At 46.3% G+C, this 14082-nt stretch overlaps 2 protein-coding genes across 5 annotated transcripts in view; one reads left to right on the top strand and one right to left on the bottom strand.

Annotated features, from left to right (window-relative positions):
• LOC131684176 (WSCD family member AAEL009094) overlaps nucleotides 1-14082 on the top strand; it is a 158099-nt gene that overhangs the window by 86728 nt on the left and 57289 nt on the right. The window lies entirely within an intron of this gene.
• On the bottom strand, nucleotides 7987-11022 carry LOC131680666 (uncharacterized). The gene has a single exon (XM_058961378.1). It carries the CDS (start codon nucleotides 11020-11022, stop codon nucleotides 7987-7989), a length of 3036 nt encoding a protein of 1011 aa, XP_058817361.1.

The following is a 14082-nucleotide window of genomic DNA, read 5'->3' on the forward strand; positions in this document are numbered from 1 at the left end:
GCTGCCATTCTGCTGGTGCCGGCAGTAAATCCAGTACATTGTTTTCGCTGGTGCGGAACAATCGACGTTGTTTGCAGATAAGTTTTGCTTTATTTTTTTTCCTCGTTTGCTTTCTTTCCTTTTCCCTACTTTTACTCTACCTTGTAATAAAATAATAAGACACATTCCCGTTTATATAACGCTCTGCCCTCGTGCTTAAATGGCCGAGGGCGAAATATGGAATCTGATGTAATCATGGAAGTCCCTGATCCCCCTAATACTCGCATTGCTCCCCGTATAAAGCAGTACCCAGAAGGTTCCTCTGGGCCATGGGTGGTATATTTTCGGCCCGGAGAGAAACCGGTTAATATATTAAAACTTTCTCGAGATCTGACTGCTAATTACCCGGCCGTAACTCAGATAACACGTGTTCGGGCAAACAAGATACGTGTTCTAGTGAGTGATCTCGGCCAGGCAAACGCGATTGCTTGCTGTGAGCGCTTTACGCGGGAATTTAAAGCGTACGTGCCTTGTGTGGCCTGTGAAATCGATGGGGTAGTGTCCGAACCAGGCCTGAAATGCGAAGAACTGTTGGAGCACGGGGTTGGCTGCTTTAAGGACCCCTCACTTCAACAGATTAAGATCTTGGAATGCAAACAATTGTATACCGCAAACACCGAGGGAGGTAAGACTACCTACTCTCTATCAGGCTCAATTCGGGTGACATTCGCTTCCCAACTACATCCTCCTTGACAAGGTTCGCCTACCAGTTCGCCTGTTCGTACCGCGGGTCATGAACTGCAGCAATTGCAAGCAGTTGGGCCACACAGCCACATATTGTGGAAATAAGAAACGATGCGGCAAATGCGAAGGAGAGCATGAGGATGACTCTTGCGACAAAGAAACTGAAAAGTGTATTTGCTGCGGGGGCCCTTCACATGCTCTTAAATCATGTCCTGCGTACAAGCATCGCGGAGATAAAATTAAGCGCTCCCTTAAGGAACGCTCAAGGCGTTCTTATGCAGAAATGCTAAAGAATTCTTCGCCATCTGTCCTGTCCGAAAATCCCTATGCTGGTTTGGCTAACGTTGAGCAAGAATCTGACGACCCACGAGAGGGAACATCTTTGGTTAACCCAGGGGAATCCAGGAAGAGGAGAAATCCAGCCTCCCCTACATTGCCTCGTAAGGGTGCCAAGGTGTCGTCCACTCAGAGTGCGCCATCTACAACCAATAAATCCAACGGAAGTGATACACAAAAGCCGAAGCAATTTGCTCCAGGACTTGGAAATATTAATTCTAACAAGGAGTACCCACCACTTCCAGGGACATCCAAAACCCCAAGTGTCCCCTTTTTTCAAACAGATACTCAGTCCAGTAGCGGACTAATGAAATTTTCTGACATAGTGGACTTAATTTTCATAGCTTTCAATGTTACTGATCCTCTTAAAAGCCTTCTGATACGTTTTCTCCCTATAGTGCAAACATTTTTGAAGCAGTTGACTACTAAATGGCCCCTCCTTGCAGCGATCGTATCCTTCGATGGCTAAGTCATTGAACGAGGTCACCGATTCGATCACTGTTCTACAGTGGAACAGCAGAAGTATCCTCCCGAAAATCGATTCCTTTAAATTTTTACTAAATAGTTTAAAATGTGATGCTTTCGCATTATGTGAAACTTGGTTAACTTCCGATATAAATCTCAACTTCCACGATTTTAATATAATTCGTCTGGATCGAGAAAACCCCTATGGAGGAGTACTTTTGGGGATCAAAAAGTGCTATTCTTTCAACCGAATTAACCTCCCTTCGACACCAGGCATTGAAATTGTCGCTTGTCAAGTTTTAATCAAAGGTAAAGACCTTTGCATTGCTTCCATCTACATTCCTCCTAGAGCCTCGGTAGGGCACCGAACGCTTTGTAATATCACGGAATCCTTACCGGCACCGCGGCTAGTCCTGGGAGACTTTAACTCGCACGGTACGGTATGGGGCTGTCTTCATGATGATAATAGATCAACATTAATCCAAGATCTTTGCGATAATTTCAACATGACCATCTTAAACACGGGGGAAATGACGCGGATTCCTACACCACCAGCACGCGCAAGCGCGTTGGATTTGTCGCTTTGCTCGACATGGCTACAGTTAGATTGCATGTGGAAGGTGATCCCTGATCCCCACGGTAGCGATCATTTGCCTATCGTGATTTCAATTGCTAACGGTTCAAGACCATCGGAAACAATCAATGTCTCATATGACCTCACACGGAACATTGATTGGAAGAGTTACGCGACCGCGATATCCGTTAAAATCGAATCCACTCAAGAACTTCCTCCGGAGGAAGAGTACAAGTTTTTGGCTGGCTTGATTCTCGACAGTGCGAATCAAGCTCAGACTAAACCAGTACCCAGCGCGAATACCCATGGACGGTCTCCCACCCTGTGGTGGGATAAAGAGTGCTCAGAGCTGTACGCGGAAAAGTCCACTGCATATAAGGCCTTCCGGGAAGACGGGTTACCCGCTAGCTATCAACAGTACGCGTCGTTAGAAAGGCGAATGAAGAGTCTAATGAAAGCCAAAAAACGCAGTTATTGGCGCCGGTTCGTCGACGGGTTAACGAGAGAAACAGCGATGAGCACTCTTTGGGGTACGGCTCGACGTATGCGTAACTGTAATAGTACCAACGAGAACGTGGAATATTCAAACCGTTGGATATTCGCTTTCGCCAAGAAGATCTGTCCGGACTCTGTCCCGGTACAGAAAACGTGCCGCGCCGCGTCTCCTCACGATACCGCGAACGAAACACCGTTTTCGATGGTGGAGTTCTCACTTGCTCTCTTATCGTGCAACAATAACGCCCCAGGGTTAGACAGAATCAAATTCAACTTGCTGAAGAATCTGCCTGAAACTGCAAAAAGGCGCTTGTTGAATTTATTTAACAAGTTTCTCGAGGGTAACATTGTCCCTTATGAATGGAAGCAAGTGAAGGTCATCGCCATCCAAAAACCAGGAAAACCAGCCTCCGACCACAACTCGTATCGGCCGATTGCAATGCTGTCCTGTATTCGGAAGTTATTCGAGAAAATGATCTTGTTTCGCCTCGACAATTGGGTTGAAGCAAATGGCTTACTGTCAGATACACAATTTGGCTTCCGCAAAGGCAAAGGGACGAACGATTGCCTTGCGTTGCTTTCTACAGAAATCCAAATGGCCTATGCTAACAAAGAGCAGATGGCATCAGTCTTCTTGGATATTAAGGGGGATTTTGACTCAGTTTCTATCAACATTCTGTCAGAGAAGCTGCACCAGCATGGTCTTTCGCCAATTTTAAATAACTTTTTGCTAAACCTGTTGTCTGAAAAGCACATGCACTTCTCGCATGGCGATTTAACAACATCGCGATTTAGCTACATGGGTCTTCCCCAGGACTCATGTCTAAGTCCCCTGCTCTACAATTTCTACGTGAATGACATTGACGATTGTCTTGCCAATTCATGCACGCTAAGGCAACTTGCAGACGACGGGGTGGTCTCTGTTACAGGGCCCAAAGCTGCCGACTTGCAAGGACCATTACAAAATACCTTGGACAATTTGTCTGCTTGGGCTCTTCAGCTGGGTATTGAGTTCTCCACGGCGAAAACTGAGTTGGTTGTTTTTTCTAGGAAGCGTGAGCCGGCGCAACTCCAGCTTTTATTAATGGGTGCAACGATCAACCAGGTTTTCACATTTAAATATCTCGGGGTCTGGTTCGACTCTAAAGGTACCTGGGGATGTCACATTAGGTATCTGAAACAGAAATGCCAACAAAGGATCAATTTTCTCCGAACAATAACTGGAACATGGTGGGTTGCTCACCCAGGAGACCTGATCAGGTTATACCAAACAACGATATTGTCGGTGATGGAGTACGGGTGTTTCTGTTTCCGCTCCGCTGCGAACATACACTTCATCAAACTGGAGAGAATCCAGTATCGTTGCTTGCGCATTGCCTTGGGTTGCATGCACTCGACCCATACGATGAGTCTCGAAGTGCTGGCGGGCGTTCTTCCGCTAAAAAATCGATTTTGGGAACTCTCATATCGATTGCTCATCCGATGCGACATTCTGCACCCGTTGGTAATTCAAAATTTCGAGAGGCTCGTCGAGCTTAATTCTCAAACCCGTTTTATGTCCTTGTACTTCGACTACATGGCACAGAGCATCAATCCTTCTTCGTACAATCCCAACCGTTTCCGTTTCCTAGATACTTCTGATTCTACTGTATTCTTCGACACATCCATGAAGGAAGAGATTCGTGGAATCCCGGACCATATACGCCCGCAGGTGATCCCCAATATATTTTATAATAAATTCCGAGAAGTCGACTGCGACAAAATGTTTTACACTGACGGATCAAATCTCGACGGGTCCACTGGCTTCGGTATCTTCAACAATACTATCACCGCTTCATTCAAGCTCAATGATCCCGCTTCAGTTTACGTCGCAGAGTTAGCTGCAATTCAGTACACCCTTGGGATCATCGACACTCTGCCCACAGATCACTACTTCATCGTTTCGGACAGCCTCAGCTGTATCGAGGCTCTTCGTGCGGTGAAGCCTAAAAAGCAACTCCCGTATTTTCTGGGGATGATACAGGAGTCCTTGTGTACGTTATCTGAAAAATCTTATCAGATTACCTTTGCTTGGGTCCCCTCTCATTGTTCTATCCCGGGCAATGAAAAGGCCGACTCATTAGCAAAGGTGGGCGCATTAAATGGTGACATATACGAAAGACCAATCTGCTTCAACGATTTTTTTAGTATTTGTCGTCAGAGGACGCTCAACAGTTGGCAAACCTCGTGGAGCAACGGGGAACTTGGACGATGGCTACATTCGATTATCCCAAAGGTATCAACGAAGCCTTGGTTCGGGGGGATGGATGTGGGTCGGGATTTTATTCGCGTAATGTCCCGACTTATATCCAATCACTACACCATGGATGCGCATTTGCGGCGTATTGGGCTTGCGGAGAGTAGTCTGTGCGCTTGTGACGAGGGCTATCACGACATCGAACAGGTTGTCTGGGTATGCGCCGGGTATTGTGACGCCAGGTCTCAGTTAAAGGAATCCCTTCGGGCCCGAGGTAGACCACCCAATGTACCAGTCCGAGATATGCTGGCAACTCGTGATTTCCCCTATATGTCCCTTATTTATACCTTCATAAAAACGATAAATATCCCAATTTAGCCCCTCTCTTTTATTTCTCGTTTTTAGAGTTTCCTCCTGCCTTGTGGAACCGATCAGCTCCAGAGTGCCACTATGTAACCGCCGTCGCCCTTACCACTACGCCTGCATAGAAGGAAACTGAAGCGAGAGCGACTCGAGGTCCGATGACTTTTGAAGGATTCCCCGCGGGTCCGAAGAATACCATCCGCCAATCCGGTACTCGACGACTTACTAGACTAAGGCGCAAATTTATTTCGCTGATCCCCCTCCCCCCCCCCCCCCCCTTCGAGCGAAAGTTGCAAGTTTTGCTCTTCTTTCCCTGTCTCTCCCCTGTCCTTGATACAACTGCTGCTACACTGATGCGGAAATAAGCCACCCTCTGAATATCTTGACCAAGCATAAGTTTTAGTTAAAAAATTCAAATTAGTATTCTGTATTCCTAGTTTTAAGATAGCTATAATTTTTACTCTTTATTGAAACTCTTGTCCTCCATTTTGTAAATAGAATTGAATCCCTAGTTTTAAAATTTCTGTGAAACTTCTCATAAATATTTGTTCCCCCTTTTGTGTACTAAACTATATTGTTAGTTTTAAGATAACCGTAAAATATTTCGTAAAATACTATTACTCCCTCTCTTGTATATCAAAGTGAATCCCTTGTTTTAAATCTTATTTCTAGTCTTAAGATAGCTGTAAACTTTTTTTTTTTCCTTTGTAAAAAAAATATTTCAACATTGTAACCTCCTAGTTTTAAGATATCCAAAATGTAAAAACATAAGCATTTGGCACCGCCAAGCTAACGCATTTGTGCCTATCAAATAAACGAAATGAATAAAAAAAAAAAGAATTAAACTACCAGCCTCCTGTCAACGAAGGCGTCCCTGTACATCCGGCATCACTGCCATGAAAATGAAAACAACAATGAAATGAGAATTTTTATAGAATCATTAAATACTGAATATGATCACTAAGTGTCGATTTACTTAATCGTATGGTATCTAATAATCCTGCAAGATGCAAAATGTCGCTTGGAATGCTAGAATATAGTACATAGCGTCAAACACAATTATTTATTTGGGGCTTTATAGCTATAACGCCCCATATATGTAGTGCGCTGTCAAACTCCAAATATTGATATAGTATTGCCAGAGGGCTGAGCTTGACCTATGTCATTTTTCTGAGTCAACTGTCAAAGATGCTAACTGGTGAGGCTAAAACCATTAGGGGAGAATGAAGATACTTGATCCTTGGGGATATTTGATACCCTGGCCATATCTCATAATCTATACGCATTGAGTTATCACAATATAAAAAGAAAATGAAATATTTGCTTGTTTATGATGTTTAAAAAACAAATCTGATGTTCTACATTTGGTATGGAAAAGTTGTGTAATATTTTAGGAAATATGTGGATGGATTTAAAATCCATCTCGAAGATCTTTTTACAAATTTTTTGAACAGTTGCATGAGATCGTCGAACTAATTATTTATGAATATTTTCAAGTACGATTACTTTCTAAGGGCTTTTGTCTAGAAATATATGTTTTTTGAATAAAAAGTTTCACAACCCATACAAAAAAAAATAAATTTTGTTCACCTCATACAACAGGTATCTTTGATCCCTGTAACAATGGGTATTCTTGATCTCTATCAATAATTATCTCAAACACTTTCGAAACATATAGAAATAGAAAAACATCGTTTTCATAGAGTACCTGGCACTATTAATTGATCTGAAATGTTTTTTTTCGGAAACAAACCATGGTACACGTTATTGAAGGTTGGAAAAGCTAGTTAAACGCATCTAAAAGGTAGTCTTATTAATTAATTTGTCAGGATAGGTAGTAGGCTGAACTTTTGTGTCTATAGGTCATGGTGTGCTTTGTTTCTTTAGCTCTAGTAGGCGAGGGATCAAGTTTCCACACGTTTTTACAAAAACCTCATTTTGGCATGATTTTCAAAACTGTTCGAATTATTGATAGGACATAGTTTTCGGATTTACACATTATTCATAGCTCTTACAATTCGAATTGACTACAAGATGGCGAATTTTGCAATTTAAATTTTTATTTCATTGAAAAGTTATGAGAAAAAAAACAAAAGTAGGATCAAGTGTACCCACTCTCCCCTATCAAGTAAGATCGAGAGTGTCAAACAAGGAAGTGTTTATATTTTCGTATAAAATTTATTAAGAACCCTTTTGTAAGGGTTCGACAAGCACATTGTTACAGTTTCAAAGTAGATCTGTATCTATTTATGTAATAAATTCTTCATTGACCCAGCCGATCGCTCGAAATCATATGCTAAGTATACTTATATCTTGTTTAGGATCACAAAGCGAATTAAGTGAAGTAGCAGATATTTCAAGCAAGTTATTTTATGTCAACTGAAAGTTAGATGTAGCTGACAATTCTGAACAAATATGTTTGTTGGGTTATGTTTCGGAGCACCAACTCTTTTTAGCAAACGTTGTTTTTTACTGTTAGCTTTAAGCTAGAAATAAGTTTTATTTAGTATTTTAATAAGGTTTAAATAGGATAATTCAATTGATTAGGTGCTTACAATTTTGGTTGACCGACAAACTGAACGGAAGGTGTGGGTCACCCTTGGCTCTTCTTTTATAAAACAATGTAGTATATGTACCTGTTAGAATAGTTGTACATATAGTTAGTATATAGGAAATAGGTTTAAATTTTAGACAATCCGTACTACTCACGTACTATTAGCTTTAAGAAATTCGAGAGATAATGGCACTACTGCCGTAACCGCACTGACTCGTTGAAGAAAGTAAGGGTTATGTGCTATTGAGCAAAAATGTGTTCCCTATACGGTACTGTTTTTTTCTTCTGCCCTACTGTATCCTGCTGCATGACGTTTCCTCGTGAAACTTCACTGTCGGCAGATCTGTCACCGTCGAATAAAGCGCTGCGCTCGGTAGCGTCGCCGCAGCGAGGGGTCTCGCCAGCACATACCCCCGCCCGTAAACCTTGGTGAGGGCCAGGAACTCCTGGAATACTGGAACTAGGTTTGCTATTCGGCTCGACGTCCAAAACAGCAAGCTTTGCGGCTGGTCTTCGAATTAGACCCGCTGTGGTTCGTACCAACGCCTGCCGTACTCTACCGTCTTGTCCAGGAAATACTGCTTCTATCCGCCCCCGAGTCCACTGGTTCCTCGCCGCCTCGCCAACCACCAAGACCAGATCGCCGACCTCCAGATCCTTGACCTCCTTCAACCACCTGCATCTGCGCGTAATTACTGGGAGGTATTCCTTTAGCCATCTGTTCCAGAATCCGTCGCTGATGAACCGCGCCAAGTTCCAGCTGCTTCTCAGTGTTGAACGACTATCTATCGGGCCAGTAGGCAGGAACTTGATGCCGGATGAATTACCCAGCAAGAAGTGGTTTGGTGTCAGAGCTTCTTGATCTGCAGATTCCAATGGGATGTATGTAAGTGGCCTTGAGTTTATCATGGCCTCCGCTTCTAACAGGATTGTTTCCAGTGTTTCATCGTCAGGCTTTCGGGTACCATCCAGCGTCGCCCCGATTGCCACCTTGACCGAGCGAACGAGCCTTTCCCATGCACCGCCCATGTGCGGGGAAGCAGGTAGAATGAACTTCCATGTTGTTTGTGAGGTAGTAAACTTTTCCGCCATCATCTTGTTGTGCATATCCAGTTTGTTGCTAGTGCCCTGAAAACAGGTGGCATTGTCCGACCAGAATTCCCGCGGCATACCCCGGCGGGAGACAAAGCGTTGAACAGCCATGATGCACGACTCCATACTCAATGAGTGTACCACTTCCAAATGGATGGCTCTGGTAGTGAGACACGTAAAGAGGGCTACCCAGCGCTTGACGTTGCTTCTGCCCATTCTGACGAGCACCGGCCCGAAGTAGTCCATCCCGGTGAAGGTAAATGGCCGGATGAACGAAGTAACCCGCATTTCCGGTAGTGGGGCCATAGCGGGCGGTCTCGGGGAAGACTTAGCAATTCTGCACCAGACGCAGCTTCGTGTGACCTTGTCTAACAATCGACGCAGTTGCGAAATGTCGAATCGTTGCCGAATTTCGTTGAAGACGGTCTCTCGGTTGGCGTGGCGAAAGCGGCGGTGGAACCAGTCTACAAGTAAGGTGATTAAATGTTGTTTGGGTAGGATTACGGGAAACTTAGCTTCGGTCGGTGTGTAGGGTGCCGCACCGATTCGGCCACGACTCCGCAGAACTTTATTCTCATCGAGGAACGGCCACTTGGTGTAGATGTCGCTGGCCTTATCCACAACATTATGACGTCGATCCGGTGGGCCTTGAGTTTGGACGAGTACGGCGATTTCATCAGGATAAACATCGCCTTGCGCCATCTTCCACAGTTCTTCTTCCGCAAGTCGTAGCTCATCGCTGGTAAGATTGCCAAGCTCCTTAGCTCTTCCTTTCTTCCGCCGAATGTTGTTGATAAAGCGGAGCACGTATGCTACTGAACGGTGCATTTTGGTCCAACTGCTAAACCAGGTGAATTCCACCAACGCAAAGTGTGCGAAATGACAGTGGGCATTCCTTAGTTCTTCCTCAGTTGGCTCAATCGGTTGTTGCGTAGGCCAATTCCTTTCGGTGGTTTGGAAGAAGTCATGAGGCTGGATCCAAGGGCTGTTCATCGTCAGCTGCGGACCAATTCCCCACTTCGTCGCGAGATCAGCAACGTTGAGTTTCGATGGTACGTACATCCATTCATTTGGCTCTGTGGTTGTCAGGATCTCGCCGACGCGGACAGCAACAAACTTATGATACCGTCTGTGATCGATTGATTTGATCCAAGCGAGAACGGTTTTCGAATCGCCCCAGAAATATCGGAAATTGATTGGGTAAGAGTGCTGACTTTGGATGCTGCCGGCCAAGCGGACCCCGAGGTTGGCGGCTTTCAACTCGAGTCTGGGAATAGACAACGTTTTCAATGGGGCAACTTTAACTTTGGCCCCGACGAGTGCCACTTGTACGCAACTGTTACTCTCCAGTCGGAAATAAGCCACCGCAGCATACGCCATTTCGCTAGCATCTACGAACACGTGTAGTTGGAGGCGATCCAGGTTCTTAGGAAAGGGTGACCTAAAGTAGCACCGGGGTATACGGATCTGGTTTAACTGTCCGAAGAGCTCCGACCACTGTCGCCACCGCTTGTTGAGATCGTCAGGAATCTGTTGGTCCCATTCCGTACCTTTCGCCCACGTGTCCTGGAGGAGAATTTTGCCGTGCACAAGGAAAAACGCGACGAAACCGAGCGGATCAAATAGGCTCATAGCCACTCGGGCGATTTCCCGCTTGGTGGGAATGTGATCTTCATGAAGAATGCGCTGTATGTCATCTCTCATACCAAAGGAGTACACAAACACGTCTTCGTACGGTATCCATTTAATCCCCAGCACTGATTCGGACTTTTCACCTCGCTCCAAGTCTAGATTTTTCGATGAAGGCATTGTCGTCTCTCCTATTCCTTCCAGCACCCCTACTTCGTTCGATGAGAAATTCCGCAGAGTGAAGCCTCCCTTTGAATGCACGAACTTTACCTCGTTCACAACCTTTATTGCCTTCTGAAGCGTCTCGAAGCTGTCTAAGTAGTCGTCTACATAATGGTTGTACCGGATAGCTGTAGCGGCTCGGGGATACTCGTCGGCGAACTCCTCTGCATTTAGGTTCTTCACATGCTGTGCGGACGCCGGGGAACAAGTGGAGCCGAATGTGGCCACATCCATCACATACACCTGAGGGCAACCCGATGGGTGGTCCCGGAACAGAAACCGTTGCGACTGGCAGTCGGGAGCTCGAATCTTGATCTGATGGAACATCTCCATTATGTCTCCACAAACGGCGACAGGATACTGACGAAACTGGTACAGAACTCTTGGCAGGGGGTAAACAGATCCGGTCCCTTGAGTAGCCTAGAATTGAACGACACCTTTGCCGCCGCGTCCCATATCAGGCGAATCTTGTTTGGTTTCTGGGGACTAGAAACTACACCAAGGGGTAGATACCAGATCCGGCTTGACTCAACAGACGTCAGTTCAGTTAAAGTAGCCTTGTGAGCGTAGCCCTTACGCTCATACTCGAAGATCTGTTCGCGAACGCGCTGCTCCATAACCGGATCCTTTTGGAGCTTCCGCTCAAGTCCCTCCAGCCGTCGCACAGCCATAGGGTAGCTGTCGGGGAAGTCTGGGTTGTCCGTTCTCCACAGAAGTCCCGTCTCGTAGCCTGGCCCGAAAGGTAGCCGCTTGGTTGTTTCCTGTAGCAACTTTCTCGCACGCTTGTCGTCATCGGATTCCGGAACTACACATGGGCCCAGGACTCCTGCGTTCTCCAAAGTAAAGTAGTCGCGGAGCTGCTCGTTTAGCTCTCGATCAGGATCGGACAAAGCCCCGGCGTGAAAGCTAGTGATCGCCGTTCGAGACGGTTGGCCCGGAATACATCCATAAATACTCCATCCTAGCCGGCATTTTGCACCAATTGGATCGCTCGGGCCTCCTTCACGCAGCTTCAGCGGAACGCACAGACGTAAGTTGTCGAGACCAATCAGTAATTTGGGTTGAACTAGCTCATAATCCTCTAGCGGAAGACCTCGAAGATGAGGGAAACGCCGTGCCAAATCACCGTATCTGAGCGTTTGCGAAGGCAGAACCAGACGACTAACCGTACGAACATCAACGATTTTGTGCCGTGCAACACAGCCCTTACCAGCAATGGCGATGTTCACGCGCTGCGATCTCGATTCAACCCGCCTAACATTTCCTGTCCATTGGAGAGTCAGGGCTTCTGTTGGACCCGTAACCTTCAATTGCTTCGCTATAGATTCCTCCAACAGTGTAAAGGAAGAGCCCTCATCTATAAAGGCGAAGATCGTTTGGAAAATGTTGTTGCTGTAGAGGACTACTGGCACGATTCGGAAGAGTGGCCATTTCAGGACACCGGAGGATACGTGGCTCGCTGAGACGGAAACGTTTTCCGGAGTAGAGTTGGAAGTGTGGAGGAGGGTGTGATGCTTATGGCGGCACCCATCTATTCCACATCCATTCCAGGAACGACACGGCCATTTTCCGTGACTGTTAAGGCAGGTTCGGCATAACCCCTTCTGTTGGACCAGCTTCCAGCGTTCATCCAGGCACGCGCTCTTGAATTGATGGCAATCGGCCACTCGATGGCCAGCACGCCCACATGCCCAGCATGGCTTACCTTGCTTTGAGTTGTTTGATGCACTACAACCCGCTGTAGGTGATGCACTACGATTTTGAAACGTCTGCGAATTTCTTTCCGCTGAGTGTGTATGCAATGTACCGGTGTCCTTGGATTTTGGCCGGTTGTTTCTCGACGCGAACACTACTCCTGGAAATTCGAAGGATACTTCGCTAGCTGCTGTCACCAATCCGGACCTGCCGAATGTGTCGAGGGTTGCTGGCTGGTTCTGCGTTTTGAAGAAGGCCCAGTTCATTCGCATTGATCCTGGCAGCTTCTCCACTAACTCCTGCATCAAGGTTGGATTAGACAGGTGGTCCTGCTGACCTGCCGCTCTGAGATGATCAACCAAATTTTGCACCGACAAACCGAACTGTATAAGTGTTTCCAGCTTGTCGTGTCGCGGGGCGGGAACATGCTGAATCTTGTGTAACAGTGAACGGATGATGAGTTCCGGTCTTCCATACAGTGTGCGCAGAGTCTGAATGACGTGCGGCACACCAGAGGGTAACAACAGACGACTACGGACCGATTCTAGTGCGCTTCCTTTCAGGCACCTTTGTAGACGCACCAGATTTTCTGCTTCTGTATAACCACAAGTAGCCGTAGACTGCTCAAAGTTGCTGATAAAGATCGGCCACTCCTCCGGATTTCCGCTAAATATTGGCAGGTCCTTACCCACGACGTGACGCGCTGCAATTTGCACCTGCGTTAAAGCAGCAGCGGGGGGTAGTGGGGGTGCTGGAGGAAGTGGGAAGTCTTGTAGCAACTGCGGCCTAGGTGCTGGAGTCGGGATTGGCGGCAGAGGTAGCGGTGCGGGAGGGGCTGGTGCCGGCAATGGAATCGGAGATGGATTCAGCTTATCTAAAACTTCTCCCGGGTCTGTTCCACTTTCCTGCGATGCTAGCCAGTTCTTGACCCTCCCGAATGAGTCTGTGATAGAACTACTCTTACTGCTATCTTGCGCAGCCTGTCGGACGATCTCTTTTCGTTTCTCGAACGACTCCTGTCTAATTTTCTGCTGCTCCCTTTTTAGTGTCTATTCCGCCAGTAGCTTGCGCTCACGTAGTAGGCGCTTTTCCTCGAGCTGGCGTTCTTCTTCCTCCAGCTTGCGCATCTCGATTTCCTCCTGTTCCAGAAGCTGTTGTTCTTTCATTTTCAACTCGTCTGCAACGAGCTTCAACTGCTCCTCCAGCAGTACTGCACGCACACTGGATGTAGTGCTTTTAGCTGGGTCGGGTTTCTTTTTCCCCCTTTTTGATCCTACCTTCGAACCGACCTTGGATCCTTTTGCAGGACGTATTTCTTCGAGAACATTAAGCTGTATGCCACCGGAGGCCCCCTGCTGTGATGCACATTTGTCGCAGGAGTATTTAATGCCACGTGCTTTCACTGCATCGTCTACTCCGGCGCATCCGAAATGCTCCCAGCCATTACACACGCAGCACTGTACCATCTGGTCCTCTGCGTCGTCCGGACGTGTACAGGACTTACAGTTCCGCGGGGTGTGTGGTGGTGGAGAAACTGGATGATCTTCCATCATACCTTCCAAATCCCGAACAAAATTCTTAAAGAATGTTGGGTTATGTTTCGGAGCACCAACTCTTTTTAGCAAACGTTGTTTTTTACTGTTAGCTTTAAGCTAGAAATAAGTTTTATTTAGTATTTTAATAAGGTTTAAATAGGAT

This window comes from Topomyia yanbarensis, chromosome 2 (genome assembly GCF_030247195.1).
Source record: "Topomyia yanbarensis strain Yona2022 chromosome 2, ASM3024719v1, whole genome shotgun sequence".
Classification (NCBI taxonomy): domain Eukaryota; kingdom Metazoa; phylum Arthropoda; class Insecta; order Diptera; family Culicidae; genus Topomyia; species Topomyia yanbarensis.